A 12705-nucleotide genomic window follows, 5' to 3' on the forward strand; every position below is an offset into this window, starting at 1 on the left:
CCCTTCACGGCTCTAGGTAGAGTTGTTATTGCGATTGCCGGTGCTCCGCAGTATATGCAGTGGCAATCAGTGCCTAGAGAATTACTCTCAGGCTTCAGCCAACGGCTAACAGGGGGGCGTTTGGGCCGCTTTGACATGGAATGACCCTGGCTTTGATATGGTTCAGTTGTCCGGAGCCCCGGAGTTGTGGTCCGGGAAAGGTGGAGGACAGCAGCAAGGAGTCGTGTTGATGTATGTCATATTGTGATATGTACGGAGTTACCGAATGGACGGATAGGTGAGAAAGATCTGCTGTTTTGTCAATGATATCAGGCTATCTTGATATTTTGTTCGAGATGGAATATTAGTACACTGATGATTGTTTATTTCCTCTTGTGGTCGGTCCATCTATCACTTGCATTCTATAATATGTTTGCGCTGCATATATGACGATAGTCAAAGTGGATGCGGAATATACTTCTGTACTATAAACAGACAATGCCAGTTAATTCCGCAAAATATAAGATTACCTTGACAAAGGCTCGGCTTTCGAGGCCCCTTCTCGGCTCCGTACGTATCCACCGTGGCTTTCTTCTCCCTTCAAACAGCAATCTCGCGGAATACTGAGATGTGATAGACTTTTGCCTCCGTACTCGCACTTGGCGCCCATAGCAGCAATGAAAAAGGCAGCTAGGCTATCGCTACAAAATTAAAAATTTGTCGAGATACTAGTATATTATCTAGTGCAAGCATGTAATTGGTATGTTAGTTGTGTGTTGGAACATACAATGGGCGGTTGTGTCTCAGTTGTATTGTTGTAGACGATCAAGCTAATATCAGAGACAGGTGGATCTGTGGGTGGACAGCCCAAGCTTGGGCCTGTGGTCGGTTGACATCAAAACGGTTGACGCAAGCTCGACGCTATAAAAAAACGAACCTAGAAAGAAAAAAAGGAACAAGGTGAAAAAGAACACGGCTCCTCTCCCTTGCTTCCAGGCCAAGGGGGCATCCTTTCGCTTCGCCACACCCGGAGAAGAATGTAAACCCGAGACATATTATTAGTAGCACAGAGCAAAAAATATAGCTTATCAAGACACAGAGTCTACACAAACTCCGCATTATACATGCATAAAATATCGTTATACGAAGTACATGCGGTCTTTTTTATCAATTCCTTCGTGTTATACGAGTTAACATACGTATACCCATAGCTGTCATGACTTCCGCTCCTCCAAGTAGTGTTATCCATTAGCCCACCTAGGATTTTCCCCTCTTCGCACAGACTCTTTTTATATCACGACCGGCAAACATGAAACTTGGCCCCTCCGATGAACCGAAATGCTGATCATTACCACGGCATTTGCCGGAGCCGTAATGAATGACGTCTAGAAAGATTCTTTGCATCCAAGATGTGCAGTGCAACGTCAATACAGCTCCACATGTGCTATGTCTCTGCTTACGTCCACCTATATACTCGCATAGGGATATCGACACCTGGGTATGGTTTGTAATACGGATAATACCGTGAAAAGAAAATAAGAAAGAAAAAACTGTCCTAGACCCAACTTACGCCAACATTCTATCGCTACGGAAGATTTCGATCGACCTCTCCCTTCGCTTCGTATTCCGCTTTTGCGCTACAACCCTTGATTCTGTCAAGGCCCCCTGTCTAACGTGCGCTATTGCCGGTCCCGCATATCCGATTAGGGGGCTCCCGATGTCAAAGCCCGGCATCTGATCTTTTCACGCGGGGTTCGCAGATATAGTCCAAATCCGTATTACTCGGTGCCGAAGATACTGATAGCTGTAAGTATAGCTGTAGGGTTACTGTTGTGTTGTGCTCTTGGGCTCGTATCAAGTAATACGAGTACAGGTTAGATGCTGATAGAAGAATCACAGGCCCCGTTACAACCAATAGCCAACAAGAAAATACGCGCTTGAATACGCACTTGACAGTCTTCACCGATGTTTATTCATTTTATTTTCGAGAAGCTAGATCTAGGGTGAGTTTACCCCCGCCAGGCTCCCAAATAGAAAAGGGGTAGACATCTCGACTCAGACTTGCCTTTTACGACGTCACTGCTACCGACACTTTGTAGAATGGGACAGACAAGCATCTGGACGAAAGGGTTAGCTGCAAAGCAGCAAACGCACAGCCGTTCCGTAAATGCTGCCTGCGGTCGTGATAGCTCGGAAGTATCTGTTGTATCATCACCGCCGAGATTGCCTTTCCTCCTCAGAAACGTGTCATGCCTCACTTTAGAGCATACCTATATATATGTACATGTAGAATCCTTCCTACTTCATGGGAGAAGCAGTGTGGTGCCCTTGACTTTGCCGCTCTCCATCTTGGCAGTTCGAGCTCCAAATTGGATCTGAAAGGAATAGACAGTTAGTAAAAGTTCAAAACGATTATGCGCTCCATTGAGTCGTCACCTACCGCTCGTTTCTTCTCTGTAGCCACAGAGCACATGCCCAGTTTGCCTGCCAAGAGACGTAGCACCCTTTTCTCGGGGTCATAATCACAGCTCGTCCCCTGGTTATCAAAGTCGCACTTCTCCCATGCAGGTAGCTCGATTGCCCATTTCACAAGGCTTTCATCCAGAAATGGAAATCGCACTTCTCTGCTCCAATGAGACATGACCCTATCGTCTCGTCCCAGATTTCTCTTGCCTAACCGACTCACATCCAATTTTAATTCGTCTATAAGGCCCGTATATCCGCTTCGTGTATAAGCGGTGGCATGTCGGACATATCCGCCAAATAATTCATCGGCACCAAGACCCGATAGCAACACTCGAGCTGTTGTGCTATACGGCTCAGCCTCTGAATCTGAGGACAACTGCCCCATTCCTTTGCCTCGTGCGGCAAAGTACAAAGCACAAGCAATAGAGAGGTCCATCTCAGTATTGTGAGGGTATATGAGATCTATCAACTCTGCTCGATGAGCAGAAGTCTCCTCATAAGGAACATTTACCTAAATGATCTCGATTAATGGTTTGCATAACTCAACTTATGTATTGGAATCCTTACAGTCACAAATCGCCACGGCCTGTCTGGGCAGACCGCCAACAACTCCGCAAACGACTTTCTTCCAGTCAATCTGTCTGGGCAGAGCTCATATAGCTCGGCCGTGGAAATATTTTTGTTTTGAGAAGCAATTCTGGGATTCTCAAATGCAACATTAATCAAGTCAATGGCTTGCCCGGTGGGTATTATATCGCTGGCGATTCGAGCGAGAACTGTGCAATCCAAACCTCCTGAAAACAACACTGCAACTCGCGCGTCTGAAGGTCCCGCCTTTGGGGGTACTGGGACATTCAGAACCCTTAGTTGGAGTGAATCCGTCAGATGGTCTTGCAATTGCTCTACGGAGAGAGACTGATTACTTAGAGGAGTAGTCGCAGCCGTAGGAATAGAAGCGTTGAATACGCCAATACTTGACACCTGAAAACGTAAGTAGCACGAATTTCGATTGGTACCCCATACTCTATAGTTACCAGGTAACCTGTATGAGCACTTCTAAGTAACTTACCAAAGCTTCGGACTGATCCCAGTCATGTCTTACAGGCACCAAGTCTTTCGGTGAGCTGGCTTCGCTCAGCTGAATGGTATAACAACCATCTGCTTCGACCTCGGCCCATCCCACAGCAGGAGCTTCTGCTACGCTGGAGAGAAGAAAGTCTTCTTCTCTCTTCAGCAGTAGGGACCGACGACCAAGGCGATCGCGTCCATAATACAACCGTTTCGCTTTCTTATCCAGGAAGATAAATGCAAACGGTCCCTCAATGGATCGCAGTGCGTCAAGGACACTATCCTTGTCGCCTGAGTTGTTGTTGCTTGCAGCTATCAGCATAGACGAGATGGCCTCGCCGTCATTACCCTCGACAGGCTTGCCACCAATCTTCCAGGCTTCGCCATTCCAGCAAAACGCAGATCCGGATTCCTCGTCAACTAGCGGCTGCCTCGCAACGTGGTCTCCGCGCAGGGAGAGAACCGTAGAGGTCAGAGTCAAGTAGAGGGAGCTCACATCATCTTGACGGAGCTGCGTCTTCACAGCCCCAAGATGGTCAGGGCCACGGTTCCGAAGCCTTTCCTCGAGTCCTGGGGATAATGTGTGATAGTTTGCATCTGCTGATATGGCAGCATGGATGCCGCACATTGTAAGCCGCGTGAGAAAGCAATCACCTACGCGATATCTTACATTGACAAGGATCACGTTGATGGCTCATGATAAAATTCAGGGCAAAGAAGGGCTAAGGCCGTGCGCCACACTATCGCTAATTGCAGCGCCACGCGGGCACCAGACGTTCATCGCGTTACACCGACATTCTACCGAGTGAATGGGGATGTCTAATTCAGTCTCAATATATCACTACTGTATTCCTTAGGTAAAGCAACGTTAAATGTATTTATGTCTGATGTGCAGAAGTACTGTTAGGTAAAGTAAAAGATTTCTCTTACAAGAAGGAAGTAAATTTCTCTGCAATTTGTTTTTATGTACATTTGTATTTTTCATGGTCCTCATTTCATACGTGCATTTCCCATACGAGATGCTAACCTACATGTTCTCACCTATACTCAATTTGCCTCTTACAAAATTGAAAGAACTGATGCATCATATCTTATATTTATAGTTTTGAGAGGCTCGTGTTCTTTTCAAGATATTTCTTCGCCTAATATTGATAGTTTCGTATTAGTATTCAGCTGAATAAGGAGAAATAGGCAGATAATCAGCACAGACATACCTCAGCGATAGCATCATATTCTACATTCCACTTCCAGAATTCCAAGCTGCTAAACTCGGCATTTCCATCTGGTACAATACCGTCAAGCACGCTGTCTTCGTGAGAAGCACCAATGGCACGCGCAGTTCTTCCCGACAGATGCTTAGTGTTCCATCGTGAGAACTCCTTGACTCTCTCTGCTCTGGGCTTGCAAATTGCCTGCCAGACATTCACAATCTCTGGTACAGAGGCTTCTGAGTACTTAGACAAGAGGAGCTGCAGAACTCCAATATCCTCGATGATGGTTGAATAACCTTGGGCAGCGTTGGGATGCATTGCGTGAGCGGCATCGCCCAGCAGCACAACTCTGCCAGCCTTGCTTGACCAGCGAGGGAGGTTCGGCACTTCAGCAACTCTCCAACGATCACAAGCATCGGTGAGTTTCAGAGCCTTGATCATGTCACTGCACGACGAGGAAAAGAAACGACGCACGTGCTCGATATCGCCGTTCTCGTCCCAGAGACCCTTCTGGTCTGTTTCTCCCTGGATGGCAAACAGAAGCCCAACGCGGTTGAACTTGGAACTGTATCGAGTCACCACAAAGCCACCTTCGCCCTTCCAAGTGTTGATGTTTGTGTTTTCCGTCAGCTTCGTCGAGCTTGGGTCGCTGGCCAGGTCGGTTGCCGCCACGCTGAAACCATAGAATGTGGTGTGATCGACAATGGGCTCCCATTGCTCGTGGGGGCCAAGATCCGATAACACGGTTCGACGAGTATGTGATTTGATGCCATCTGCAGCTATGATGAGATCGGCTGAGATCTCCTCTCCGCCTTCCAGCGTCACAGAAGCGCGCGTCGCGTCGTCAGAAACTCGAGTCACGGCTGCGCCGAGGCGAACGCGCGCTCCAGCATCGGTTGCAAACTTGTAAAGGAACTTGACCATGGCCCGTCTGGTGGTTCCCCAGTCGGCATGTTGAGGGGCATCGACGACGGTGGTCCGCACCTCTCCGGTATTGAGTTCGCGATAGCTCACATATGGCGATCTGTCACTGATTTGCTCCAAGGTCTGCTGAAGACCCCAGCTCTGGATGACTTTGCTTGCGCTCGGCCTGATGCTGATGCCGCCTCCCGTAGGGTTCAGCTTGGAGCTGCGCTCAAGGACTTCCACATCATGTCCGCTTTTAGCCAAAGCGTAAGCGGCGGTAAGACCACCAAGACCGGCGCCAATAATGATGACCTTCATGGTGATTAAGTCTTTGGGCGTGTATTACTCTTCCGGGGTGTTGTGGCGTCCAAAGAACCACGATATGTGCTATGAAATGGCTTCAGCAATATACGTAGTAAGCGGACTGCTGTCTAATGCAGATAAATTGAATAGAACGTTGAACTTGAGAAGAAGAAGTTTAAAAGGCTTGACTGCAGTGTCCTTAGCTGCCTCTTAATTCATACTTATAATGTTAAGATCTTGCTGGGGTAGGAGTTGGAGTAGTAATAATGTGGCGACATCCTCGGCTCTGTTGCTGTTACGTGGTATTTTCTCGGTCCAGCTCGCCTATAGCTTATAGCACATTTCATGATACTTAACATACGTTCGCCCAAGAATGATCTGAAATTTCTGCGTTTATATATTGAAGGTTATATCTTAAAGATAGCGCTAACATCGGTTATCTAGATAGTGGCTTCAAAGATCCATAGTTGCATGCGGGATAGAAGACTTATAACTACTCTTAAACAAGATCGTTTCCTGTACCTGTGCCGTTCATGTGATTAACATAAGCCTTAGGCCGAGGCAATAAGCTAGTGTATGCTGTACCCCGTACCTTATTCAACAGATAGGCTATGTATTACTCAATGACCCCGTTGAGGCACAAAGATTAATAATCGCCAATGTCCGTCGACACGCTTATATAGAGAGGCCAGTAGAGGCACTAAGTTGAAGTAAACAAACCAGGAACCATTCTTTAGTGCCACCGCAGAAACATTAGCCGTAGATTTTGGGATCTTACGTCAGACTGTCCGTCTAACGCAAGTCTAACTCAAGACGACGGACGCTATTTGGCTTATACAATGCTTTGTTCTGCGCTGGCCCTGTTCTAGATGCTGTCACTAGAAATAGCCTGCTTTAGTAATTGGGCAGCAGCCAGTCTAGAGCGTTGCGGGTTAGCCGGGCTGAAAAAAGTGCGGCAGCTTCGCCCTCCGTGCTATTTTTGGAGTCAGCCAGCTCTAGCTCGAGGCTTTCTTGACCACTGAGTAAAGCTCGTCCAAGAATAGCCTGGCATGAACCAAAGTGTTGGGCTATGGGCTATGGTGCATGCGAAGTGCGAAGTAGTGATGGAATTAGATTATCGCTATAATCTCACAAGCATGAGTAGTGGCTATGGCTGTGGTGTACATACACGTAGTTATAAAGCAACTCAGTCCCAGCACATTGTAGATCCCTTCCAATGACCATCAACAACAGCAACTTTGTTACAAGCTGAGTCTCAACGCGCAACTACTATTTCTCGTCATTTAAACGAATCAAGAATTACACAAGTCAAGATGCGCTCTTCAGTCTACGTCCAGGGAGCTGCTGCTCTCTTCTCTCTCTTTGCTCTGGGCTCTGCGACCGCCACCGCCGGCACCGCCCACTGCTACAAGCACAACGACGCCTCCATCCCCAGCTTTTCCGTCTCCGATGGTAGAAAACTCCAGAACGAGATTGCCGGCAACAAGTTCGACCCCCAGCTGGAGTTCCCGATCCTCATCGAGGCTTCACATACCGCCAGCTTCAGCATGGGTAGCGCCAGGGCTTGTCTTGCAAACACCTACTCATGGCACAGCACACACATTGATCAGGAAGACCTGCGTTTTGCCGTACAGACCATCCTAGATCAATGCGATAGAAACGATGGCACTTCCAAGGGGTGAGTTGCACGATTACCAATGTTTTCTCCAATTAACATGCTAATATTCATCGTTTCATAGCGGCAAAATCGAGATTATTGGCGACACCGACCTTGCGCTCGAAATTACCGTCAAGGACGTTGCTCTCGAATGCTAAATTATCATTTACAAATCTAAGCAAAGAGATGTCAATTTTGTCACATTTAATATACCCGATTTTTCTTAGTGGAGTTATTCGGCTGTTCTTATAGCATAGGCGCAGGTGTTTTATAGATCTTGGAACTACAAATCTCTAGAGAGCTTGGTTCTTATTCAACCTTCGGATGAAGCAATTGACCTTGTGCCTTATCAGTGTGATGTCGTTCCATTTACCCTTCAGTTTTGCTTGCATGTCAATGTCGACATGTGTAGGCAAATACCAGAAATGCCGATCTGCCTCAAATTCTAAGCACATTTCTTTATTATAGAAAAGCTTGACTATAGATAGTTAATCCTATTGCGCTGTTTGTTAGGAATGAATATGAATAGAGATTATCTTGATATTACAGTGTCCATGCCCAAGTACATGTACTCAACACTCCTTGCTTTATACTTATTCCAGCCGAGCTGCCCAACGCAAGGTCACTTCAAGAGTACCTACTAATCCATTACATCAGTTGGCCAATATACGCCAATAGCACTACATTAATGCAGGACTTATGCAGTATTCTGCATATTGCGTTGAAATATGTTAAAAGCGGAGTTAATAACACATCTAAGTACATATAGCTTCTTCCATCGATATAAATTCAGCAGCCCTAACTGAGATTCTACAATATATTATTCCATTTCTTTCCCCTCTTCCATATTCTCAACACCATTCACTATCATTCCAACATTGCATATATTCATCATGGCTATGCTAGGCTCTTCGCCTCGTTCCTCAAACCTTACTATTGAACCCACCATGGCAGACATAGTTCCTAGACGCGCATGGCCTGATTTTCCTGATATGCCTAGGACTCTCTCAGTTCGAGACGCTGAGACTTTTGTGAACGCTCCTATTTCTGTGGAAGAGCAAACAAATCTTCCTCCGTCTCACTATGAAATGGCAGTGGCTCAAAAGCCCCGAGATGTTAGCCTGCACGGAGTCGACCGACTGGTGCAGGATTTACTAGCTACTCAAACGCTTCTGGAGGACGAAAAGAGAAAAGTAGCAGAGAAGGATGCTGAGATTGCACGCTTGGAGGAACAAATATCACGGATCTTGGACAAGGGCTACACACAGCTCCTGGGTAGAACCAACGAGCACGGCCAAAAGAGCAATACGACGGAAACAAAGGCACACCAACCTGAACCAATTAATGTGTTGCAGTTAGCCCCCGATGAAGAAGTGAACAAACTGCGGCGACTATTGGCGTTTCACAAAACCAACGGAGAAGGAGTATCGAGGCAATGTCAAGAATTGCAGGCCACCAACAAGGAACTGCAGGCCTCACTGCAGGCCACGGAGAAGGCACTTGAGGAACAAGTAGCCCTGGTTTCTGGGTTGGGGTTACAGCCTAATCGCAGAAGCTCTTAAAGGCCACCGGCATGAAGTGACATGGAACGGTGCCATACAAACAGGCCAATAAATAGTAAGCGATAGGATAGATGCAGTTATGACCTGCGACTGTGACCGCAGATGAGAATTTGACCAATATAAAACATTTGTTATATGCAGAGTACCTGTAATTTAAAATGCGTTGGCTAGGCATATTGAATGATGAATGCAACATAAATGTTCCTACACGCATCATATGATTAGGTAGCTTCAGATAAGCGGCTACGTTGAAGGCCTCCCACAGCCTTGTCGCAAAGCTGCAGAAAGCGGGGGAGGTGCGTGTACATGTTTGTAGCGACGTAAACCCTACCCAATGATGCATGCAAGCAACAGTGAATAGAAAATCAGGCTTCCTTTTTTTATGCGAGGATTATTAAGGTGTGGTTACTGGGAGGCCTACAAATCATCTGTAATGCGTACACGTAGATAACATTGAAGTTCTTTATAACCCTTGCGGTAAAGGTCCAAGGGGGTTTTCACTTTCCAACCATAGTATCGCACTTAAAGTACCATAATACCATAATAATATCATAATGTCAGATACTCAATCGGTCTATTGGACGGAAATCAATTCTGATATGGAAGACGGCCACCCCGTTGAAATTTTGATGAAAGAATGCGGCTGCACCAGAGAGAGAGCCATCAATTTACTCAGCGTAATTATATACTTGAAATCTCTAAATTATATTCTTACTAATTAATCTCTTCAGATTTGCAATAATGATGTCGATGCAGCTAAGAGACATCATGATCTTTTCCAAGTATACACTCAAGGACTGCCTGACGTAGATTCGGCCCCTTCCCTTGACGATGAGCACGGCAGCCTTTCAGTGAGGAGTTTATCAAGCTCTCAAGCAAATACTCCTTTGTCAGACCAAATTTTTCCCAACACTGAGTCCCATAACGATATTCAAGTCTCTACCAGAGATGTGCATGACAACGGCCGTGACACAGAATGGGATTTTATTTTACCAAATTTGCTAAATATCTCTCTAGAAGGGTTAGACTATTTCGACCCGTATAGTCTTGCATCAGCCATTCAACATGGCGCTACAGCATCTCATATACGAAGCTATCTAAATCTTTGTGATACAGCAGTCACTGTACAAAAGATCAATGCCACAGCTAAAGGGTTTCCTCTCATGTTCTATGCCGTTGCATCCAATGATGAGAATATTGTGCGGCTCCTCATCGAGCTTGGAGCGAGTCCTGATGCTGCACATGAATCATCGCAAGTCCCCTTGTTGGCATTTGCAATCATGTGCAGTGAAACACTGCAAGCTGACACAACAAATATGGTTTGCGTCCTCCTCAGCAAAGGAGCTTCCCCCCGCGTTATTCCCAAGGATTTACTTACACCATATCTGAAGGATAATGCAACGACTTTTGAACAAAAAGACCAGAAAGATGTTGAGGTGACTGGAGAGACTTCGTGGTGCTCCTTGAAGACAAAAGTCAGGCTTTCCAAGAATATTAATCTCACTCATCGCTATTTCTTGGAAAAGTCTACCAAATTGAAGCCGCCTTCTACTAAGAGGCGACAAATTGCCCGACTCAGAAGTTGTCAGGGACTTTTAGGCATTCCATATTTCCTTATTGGACAATCTGTCGCCACAGAGCTGCTTATTCAAAAATTACTCATTCATTTGATGTTGCCGGCTAAAAAGCCTCTCGTTTTGTGCTTTGCTGGGCCAAGTGGTCACGGAAAGACTGAACTGGCACGGCAGCTCGGTCATCTTTTATCTTTGGATCTAGATGTGGTTGATTGTACCACATTCACCCGTGAAATAGAGTTATTTGGCCCGAGACATCCATATGTTGGTTGCGAAGCTGGCTCAGCACTGAATAACTTCCTCGCTGAACATTCTGGGAAAAGATGCATTATTTTCTTGGACGAATTCGAAAAGACAACCGAGGAAATCCATTCATCTTTACTGCTCCCTTTTGACAATGGTATGATAACATTTCCCATCGCGTAGATGATTATAGTTATCAAGGAGCTAACTGTTACAATAAAGGCGAATATCGAGACAGGCGTAATGGCAAAAAGATTGACTGCTCAAAAACGATATGGATATTGGCGACAAATGCACTGGATAATATAATTCTGGATTTTTACAAAAAGAATGATACTATAGCTGGTGATGACGGAAATGAGAGATCTCGACTGGTCAGAGAGCTTTCGCAGCAGTTACGAGAAAACTCTCTACAGAAGTTTCGTGTAAGCTGCCTCTGCTAAGAAGTTCTTAATCATGCTACATATCGCTAATTTAAGCACACAGGCACCCGTTACAGGCCGTATCTCAGACTTCATTCCCTTTTTACCCTTCTCCGCTGGTGAACAAGCCGTCATCACTCATAAGTACTTATTAGAATTGGCCCAGGATCTGCGCCTTCCAATCTGTCTAATCAAGGAGAGACTCATCGGTAACATTAGACTACTGGTCAGAAGGGATGGCACTGTATGCTCGACACTTGCAAAGTCTCACTACCACGAAGAATTGGGGGCGCGTAGTTTGATGTCAGGCGCGGAAAAGGTGAAAGGCATTATTCTAGACGTGTATCTCAATGACGATGAGGAGATTACAGAACGAGATGACTTACGTGACTTTGTCATTGACGTGGATGATGGGGACATTGTAGGAAAGATTTTGACGGATACTGGGGCAAAAATTCATCCCTGATTCTAACGTATTATCTACTGAATAAACATGATAGAAACTAGCATCGAAATTCTTCTTTTCTACGATAATGCCCCAGCTACAATTCCACGATTCAGAGTGACGAGGAGCCTACGTGTAATCCTGCAAAAATAAATCAATTCTAGTATAACTACGGACTCCAATAATGATTACAACGGTAATCACACTTTTCGTGGGCAACATCGTTTATTAGCGTCGCGAATATTATGCAGTATGCGTTGGCACAGGAGAGGTCATAGCGATCCGACGGCTCGTCATATCTGACAACAGTGAATTGTGTTACACGAGTAAACAGGCTCCATATATCATTATTGTGGCATCTATATGCCCCAGAAGCCTCATATCAATAGTATTCGGTACTGTGGGGGTAAAAGACTGTCGTGTTAGATGCTCACTGGTCTATGAAGCAAGCCACCAAGAAAAGAAAGGAAATACGATGTTCTCCCTTCGTATACAGTCTCTGTTTTTGCCCTACTCATGTGTAAATTTACTACTATTTGCCTAGATAAAACGGCACGATATATGAAATTCGCCCTCCTTGTTGTATCTAGCTTTACGCGGGCCAATCATAGACTTACACAACATTGGGTGTAGGCCTCCCACTGCTGTACTAACGATAGCTGCATGAATGCGTATTCAAGCATTATGAATGCAACCCTCATGCAGACATACGCGCTTGTTGGCCCTGAGCTTTATTATATACATTATGATTAGGTCTGTAAATTGGCGCTGTGGAGAAGATTTCTGCAAATCATTTTGCTCTCGGCCGGTTTGCCTCATATCTAGGCTGCAAGTTCAGGATGAGAGATAAATGAATACATCCGGCATTG

General features: G+C 45.7%; 5 protein-coding genes across 5 annotated transcripts; 3 read left to right on the forward strand and 2 right to left on the reverse strand.

Moving 5' to 3' along the window:
* Window positions 1–1923: 1923 nt before the first annotated feature.
* On the reverse strand, window positions 1924–4212 carry GGI43DRAFT_400209 (asparagine synthase-domain-containing protein). The gene is made up of 4 exons (XM_083205440.1): window positions 3515–4212; window positions 3013–3426; window positions 2420–2956; window positions 1924–2354 (listed from the first exon to the last, which is right to left on the reverse strand). Exons 1-4 carry the CDS (start codon window positions 4139–4141, stop codon window positions 2283–2285), a joined length of 1650 nt encoding a protein of 549 aa, XP_083062909.1. The 5' UTR covers window positions 4142–4212; the 3' UTR covers window positions 1924–2282.
* Window positions 4213–4610: 398 nt separating this feature from the next.
* On the reverse strand, window positions 4611–5948 carry GGI43DRAFT_421747 (FAD-dependent oxidoreductase; the record flags this gene model as incomplete). Its single annotated transcript, XM_083208001.1, has 2 exons — window positions 4611–4655; window positions 4728–5948. 2 exons carry the CDS (start codon window positions 5946–5948, stop codon window positions 4611–4613), a joined length of 1266 nt encoding a protein of 421 aa, XP_083062910.1.
* A 1046-nt stretch (window positions 5949–6994) lies between these two features.
* On the forward strand, window positions 6995–7816 carry GGI43DRAFT_317978 (uncharacterized protein). The gene is made up of 2 exons (XM_083201809.1): window positions 6995–7611; window positions 7673–7816. Exons 1-2 carry the CDS (start codon window positions 7247–7249, stop codon window positions 7746–7748), a joined length of 441 nt encoding a protein of 146 aa, XP_083062911.1. The 5' UTR covers window positions 6995–7246; the 3' UTR covers window positions 7749–7816.
* A 410-nt stretch (window positions 7817–8226) lies between these two features.
* Window positions 8227–9395, forward strand: GGI43DRAFT_400215 (uncharacterized protein). The gene has a single exon (XM_083205441.1). The coding sequence runs from the start codon at window positions 8484–8486 to the stop codon at window positions 9150–9152; it is 669 nt and encodes a 222-aa protein (XP_083062912.1). The 5' UTR covers window positions 8227–8483; the 3' UTR covers window positions 9153–9395.
* A 132-nt stretch (window positions 9396–9527) lies between these two features.
* GGI43DRAFT_400216 (P-loop containing nucleoside triphosphate hydrolase protein) lies at window positions 9528–12470 on the forward strand. The gene is made up of 4 exons (XM_083205442.1): window positions 9528–9829; window positions 9884–11126; window positions 11192–11394; window positions 11456–12470. The coding sequence occupies exons 1-4, from the start codon at window positions 9707–9709 to the stop codon at window positions 11855–11857; spliced, it is 1971 nt and encodes a 656-aa protein (XP_083062913.1). The 5' UTR covers window positions 9528–9706; the 3' UTR covers window positions 11858–12470.
* Window positions 12471–12705: the final 235 nt, after the last annotated feature.

Source organism: Trichoderma evansii (assembly GCF_050947405.1).
Source record: "Trichoderma evansii strain SZMC 28006 chromosome Unknown GGI43scaffold_5, whole genome shotgun sequence".
Lineage (NCBI taxonomy): Eukaryota > Fungi > Ascomycota > Sordariomycetes > Hypocreales > Hypocreaceae > Trichoderma > Trichoderma evansii.